Below are 6400 nucleotides of genomic sequence, written 5' to 3'. Positions count from 1 at the left end.
AGGCGGAGCCTCGAAATCATTGGTGACCTTCTCTCATCCTACGAGGCTCTCTGCTTGCCTGAACACCTACGAAACCTCCACTCCTCGACCAGCTTTTCTGATAATCTTTGCGAATCCTGTTCCTCACGCTGCCACCACGGTGAACTGCTAAACTGCACGTGTAGTTTGTGTCGCAAATTGTCCTGAAATAGTAGGACTTCATCTTTGAAAATCATTACCTGCAAATATTTTATTGATTTTATAAACTGCAAAAAATTCCGTGCCTGGAAACTGGCAGAAAAGATGCTTGATATTATTAAGGGTAGGTTTTGCTTTGCAGAGGCAAAGGTAGTCATTTTAACTACATCATCAACGTGTTCTGTCCTGACGAGGGTGTAGACAGATTAATTTTTTAGTTAATGTTTACTGGGATGGAAGCAACGATACCGTTATGGATCTTCGGGACTGTGTAGTAGGGGATGCGTTTCTATAGTATAGCAGATAAGTTACCAACAGGAGGAATGCTTGATAATTTACCAGGTTAGTTGAAAGAAGGTTCGCTCTATCGCGTGGTGTAATTAGACTTTGTACCAGACCCTCCACTTTTAAAATAAATTAAAAAATGTCCAACTAGGCTTCTTTCTCTTTAAAATTATTTACGTAGTATAAATGTTGATAATGTTATCATACAATACAGCATTGTATTCGGCAGAGTAATTTTCCGAATGTATTTATATTATTCGATACACAGTATTCTATCCATCCCTAATAAAAATAACGAAATATAAGGAAGTAATCTATGTTTGCACGTTCAGGCAAAATAGAATGGCTGATCAAGTACCAGGCGACATCTCACGGACTGATCATAATCGTAGTTCGCCTATTCGCCCACTAGTCCCGCCACTGTGCGCAATTTCTGTCCAATGATATGTGTGGAGTGAGGATATCGTGGATATCGTACAATCCAGATCACACTTTTCTTCTGCTATCTCGCTGGCATGGGCTCCTCGAAATAATATCAGCACGATTTCACGCGGTTGTTGAATGAAACGAAGGCCGATTATCCACTCCCAACATGAGACCGATTCATCCGACGACACTTTCATGATACCATTCGTGAAACATTAATCTGGCTAGACAACAACGTGGGACCATCATCCATGGACACTTTGCACGAGCTGGAGAAAATTGTTCATTGTGACGGTGTGTTGCATCACCGTAAGTGTTCGACGTTTTCTCGATATCAATTATATTATGATAATCATATCGGACGTTGACGGCCGAGTGCATCTTATTGACACCTTGGCTGATAGTGACCTTTGCGGAGTTGTTATGTACATAGATCGTGAAATGGGACCACGGTGCGCCACGTTTTTCTGGCGTACAAATAATGTATGTTGAATTAATAACAACGTGTTAACGAATGAATTTCGGGGCTGCTAGTTCGATTCCATTCCTGTCCTGTTCGTTTTACCTGATGTCATAAAGCACGTGTATGTGTAAATACGTATACCTATACGACGTCTCGTGTTCGTGTCAAAAATGCACTCGATCTATTATTGTAACTCTCGGTATATTATTAATCTGCACACGTTTACGCAGTAATTTTGTGGCGCACGTTCGTGCACACTGCTTTCGCGGACAAGTTTCGAGCCGTGACCACAAATCCACGTACATGTTTCTGTATTTTTATTTGTCAGTTTCGTGAAAGATTTGGGCGATAATTCCACTAAAAATATTGATGAGATATGCAGCATCAGGTTGAACATATACTCCCGGCAACCTTAGCGTTTGAATACTGCAACATTATTGGAACCGGTATCGATATAAATCCAGGAAATGACTGCGGTAGAGGCACCACCGTTCATCCGCACCATCGAGTGGGATATGATGGACAAGACAAAGTTCTTTCCACTGAGCATGCTCTCGTCATTCTCAGTGCGCTGCTGTTTATATCCTTTAACAGTAATCAAAACACGTTTACAAATTCAAAGGCACAATCATGTGTATACTGGTAAGCCTCTCAAAACATTCTACTCAACTACGAACAATTTAATATCTGTTTCTCATTATTATTGATTGTCCACAGGAATGATAGATGCTTGCAAGAAGATCTACAAAGCTGAAGGCACGGCAGGCTTTTATAGGGGATTCTGGATCAGTTCTATACAAATTGTAACTAGTGTATTTTATGTATCGACATATGAAGGTGTGCGTCATTTACTTGGACAAGATCAGCTTATAGGTCACACAGACTCAAGATTGAAAGCTATTATTGCTGGTGGTGCTGCTAGCTTGGTAGGGCAAACAATAGTAGTTCCTTTCGATATTCTGAGCCAGCACTTGATGGTTCTTGGGATCAACAATCCGAAAAGAGGCAAATACCATGTGGACAAAGTAAGTGGAGAAAGAGAGGGATAGATGTCTACCATTTCTTTACTTGTTTAAATTATTTACAGGTGGGAATGAATCCATTGGGACTAACGTTGGCACCAGGAAAGACTCATGCTCAGATCTCAGCTGATATAATTAGGTCGATTTATCAGAGCGACGGGTATAGAGGATTTTATCGGGGATACCTTGCGTCGTTGTGTGCTTACGTTCCAAACAGTGCGCTTTGGTGGGGACTTTATATATCTTATCAAGGTAATGGTCATATAAAAACATCGTGAAACCGGATAACAGATCTCACGCGTAAACTCGTTCGATTGCAGATGAACTGTTCCGATTATTCCCCGAATGGGTCTCCCATTTGTTCATTCAAGCAGTGGCTGGGACATTGGGAGGGTTTACTACTACGATTATCACAAACCCTCTAGACATCGTCAGAGCAAGACTGCAGGTGCAGAGATTAGACAGTATGTTTAGTGCGTTCAAAGTGCTTTGGGTCGAAGAGAGATTCCAAATGTTCACGAAGGGACTATCCGCGCGACTCGTACAATCTGCCTGTTTTAGTTTCTCGATCATCTTAGGGTACGAAACCATTAAAAGATTCAGTATAACCGAGGAGTACAAAAGATACATTAGGTGGTAAAATTCTCGTCGATGATTTTTACGTTCTTGCATTTCTCGTCGATTGTGTATTCTATGTATATAACGGTAATTCATGCGCACCAAAGAAAAGATGGAAATTGTTTTAAATTGTTTCAATGATAGTGCACTACGTTATACAAAATGTATGATAATTATAATTGTAACTGTGGTCCGTGCATACATATATGCAACATATATATACATATAAAGATAATTGATTAAAATATTTATTTAAGAAAAAGAGGAGCATTGATTAGTCATACGTTTTAACCACAGTATCATGCATGTCAGGAGCACAATTTCGTTTATTTTCGTAAATAGTTAGAACCCATGCATCAACCCAGAGCTATAAACCCTGAGCTATCAAAGCTTCCTGACGAACTTTGGACAAGAAAAAGTGCATTTTGTATAAACCCTTTGTGCATCACACAAAGTACAAACTGTGTAATATATGTTAGATATATTACTGTGATAAAATACAATAACAGATACGAAAACTGTTTGCTCGGACAGTGCAGTTTCTATGAAGGAAAGATTCATAACGATGTTACGTTGTACCAAGAATATGTAAATCAATAAACTTGTTAGTTATATTGAATAATTTATGTCGTTTCACGCGCTAACTTTAATTTGATCTTTTTACCCATTTTAACTACTATACTTACGTAATTCGATGTAAGCAGTGTGTAGCAGATAAAAAACAGGGTTTCCATTTATCTTTTATTATAAAGGACAGCATATTGATAGATACATTTTTTTTCTTTGAAGGTACTTAAGTGGTCTCGAGAATGTGGCTCTTGTACATGAATTATGGTACTGTTTATGTTCGCGTGCTATCTACTCCTTACAAATTAAAATTACCACGGCGCCTGTTCTGTGACATTATTTATACGGTATGTACAGGCCAGGAAAGTTTCTTTGATTTCCTTATAATACGTTAATATTAATCGATATATTTTTGTTAATATCATATCAATTAATATTAATATATCATATACAAGTCTCTCAGACACGCTGCAGTACGACGATTTCCCTTAAATGTCCTATTTAACGTAGCATCGATTTTCTGGATTACGAGTAGTGTGTATTCACGCTAAAGTACAATCTATGAACAGTGTTTTACAATAAAATTGTCTTACCATCGTCATTACTCCATATACGTCGACACAGATGAAACAAAGAATTGTGAATCATTAAATTTTAGGCGGTCAAATTAGACAGAACGTCCCGTGTTTGTACAAAGCGCCCTCTAAACCGGAATTGCTGTGGAAACACTGTTCGAAAGTGTGAACATTTACTTCGTGTTTTATTACATTCTTTCCATTTCGAGCGATACAGGCGTTTGGTTCTCAGACTGTCTGCATTTTATTCTGGCTTGTTCTTTTATGTCGATTTCATTAATCGCCATTCATTTTATTAGACTCTCAAGTTCTAACGAGCTTACGGTAACTATTATGACTAGCATTGTTAAGACGTCCACCAATTACTATTCGCCATTTCAAACGGTGTTCTCACATCGCAAGCGTTCCTGTACTCCTACGTTTGCCAAAGTTTATTTAACTGGTGTTCTTGTATAAATAAATAGTGTACACTTCATTTTCGAGTCTCAGGAAAGTCCATAAGTTGTGTTCTTCTTGAATCAAAAGTAAGTTTGTTCTAAGACAGCGTTTCTTAAGAGGTTGAAATTGTTTTAAAATTATAAATAAAGGAGAATGAGGTTAGTATAAAGTCATTGGTAAATTTATAAATCGTTCGCGAACAGTGGTTCTCAACCAGAAGTCCAATAGTCGAATCAAATAGGGTCCAGGCTTTACTTTTTTTTATTAATTAACTGTCGAAACTTCTAGCACGATAGGATGTCGCTCTCGCTGAATAATTCTGAATTTATTGATGATCGAAGAAACGTTTCGCGTTTCACAAGAGTTACATTAAATACAACGCTCGCGTATGCCCACACGCGTCTTTCGTTCAGCTTCGTACTCTCGTATTATTTACAATTACACGGCGATGGTTTGTTTATGTACACTGAAATAGGTGTCTATATAAGGGTGATTTCTCGTAAAACAAAAATACCGTCGCTGCAAAAATATCCGCTATAGAAGTAGACGAGTATACATTTTTCGAGTAGAGATTGTCCGTTTATGATAATCGAAATAATAGTGACGCTCAAACTTGTGACGATTCGTCGACAGTTGTGGGAACCGATTTTATTTCTTTTTGCGAGACAGTCGTTGGAACACAATTCGAGAGGTCGATCTCAAAACACTAATAGCGACGCTCACGCTTCGAGTTCTTTCTATCTCGTTTCGATTATGATTACAATTAAAATCGATCCGTTTGAAACTATGCACTTTAATGGACAACGGGGCCCGTGCACGTTACCATCCCTCGTACGACCCTGACATAGGATACCCTAGGATTTCACACTCGGAAAAATTAAATTCTAACAGAGAGGAAATGAGAGTACTCACGCCCGAGGTGTTTCTGCCACCACTTTTGTCAGTTTAGACAGAGACGGAGCATATCCAGGTTTATCATGGAACAGAACTAATACCCACTTTTAATATGCTAAATATAGGTTCTGTTCCATACTGAAAGTGGGTACGATCAATCTCGGTTTATACTGACAAAAGTGATGGCAGAAAAGACCCCGGGCGTGAGCATTCTCATTTTCGCTTTGATTTTAACTTCTTTTAGGAAAATGTTTATGGATATGTGTAAAAAATTCCCTAGAGGATTATCTTCAATTAGTGAATGTCTACAATTTTTTATGTGATAAATGTAGCAATTTCTGTACTTTTTCGGAATAATCTACAAGGTGTACACGATAGATAGTAAAGTATGCAAGCCCCGTAAGTGTAACTTCGTTCGCGTCGTCCGTCGATTAAGTTACATTGGCCTTGCTACTTGTTTCACGTTACAATTAATCTAGTCGTGAATAAGCGAGGAACGGCTCGGCGAATGGATTCGTTCCTGGACATTCGCCGGACGAGTCGATGAGGATACCTTTAGTGCTGCCAGTCTTGACTCTTTTGCTTCGAGTTCGAGGGAAGCGTCGAAGGCTGAATAAATTCGCTCACAACTGTGCCAGCCCAGACACTAAATATTCGCGATGTATCGAGTTTCGGTGTACACTGCCGTTCCCTCCTTACAGCAGCGCGTTCTGGCTCGACAATACAGAGCTTGCTGTATATATTCTCTTTGTCCGACTGCATATACTGTTTACGCACTTGTTCGAACATAGACTTCCCCTATTCGACTTGTCTGATCACGTACTGTGCCTACTCTACTTTATCTGGTCACAGACTGCATCTATTCCACTTGTCTGACCATAGCTTGCTTCTGTTCCACTTGTCTGACTATAGCTCGCCCTTATTCCAGTTACTCG

General features: G+C 39.1%; 2 protein-coding genes across 8 annotated transcripts in view; one reads left to right on the top strand and one right to left on the bottom strand.

The window, feature by feature from the left end:
* The first annotated feature begins 896 nt into the window (after nucleotides 1–896).
* LOC143216671 (solute carrier family 25 member 44) lies at nucleotides 897–5506 on the top strand. Its single transcript, XM_076439963.1, has 5 exons — nucleotides 897–1197; nucleotides 1680–1993; nucleotides 2069–2376; nucleotides 2439–2625; nucleotides 2694–5506. The coding sequence occupies exons 2-5, from the start codon at nucleotides 1819–1821 to the stop codon at nucleotides 3011–3013; spliced, it is 990 nt and encodes a 329-aa protein (XP_076296078.1). The 5' UTR covers nucleotides 897–1197; nucleotides 1680–1818; the 3' UTR covers nucleotides 3014–5506.
* Nucleotides 3719–6400, bottom strand: part of Dop1r2 (dopamine receptor 2) — a 97871-nt gene continuing 95189 nt past the window's right edge. For all 7 annotated transcript variants that reach the window (XR_013010599.1, XM_076439955.1, XM_076439956.1 and 4 more), the window contains one exon: nucleotides 3719–6400. This exon is cut by the window's right edge and continues 817 nt beyond it. The gene's annotated coding sequence lies outside the window, so the exon portion shown is untranslated.

The sequence above is a fragment of the Lasioglossum baleicum genome, chromosome 15 (assembly GCF_051020765.1).
Source record: "Lasioglossum baleicum chromosome 15, iyLasBale1, whole genome shotgun sequence".
In the NCBI taxonomy this organism is placed as follows: Eukaryota; Metazoa; Arthropoda; class Insecta; order Hymenoptera; family Halictidae; genus Lasioglossum; species Lasioglossum baleicum.
The sequence above is the reverse complement of the archived record's forward strand: the minus strand, read 5'-3'. Positions and strand labels throughout refer to the sequence as shown.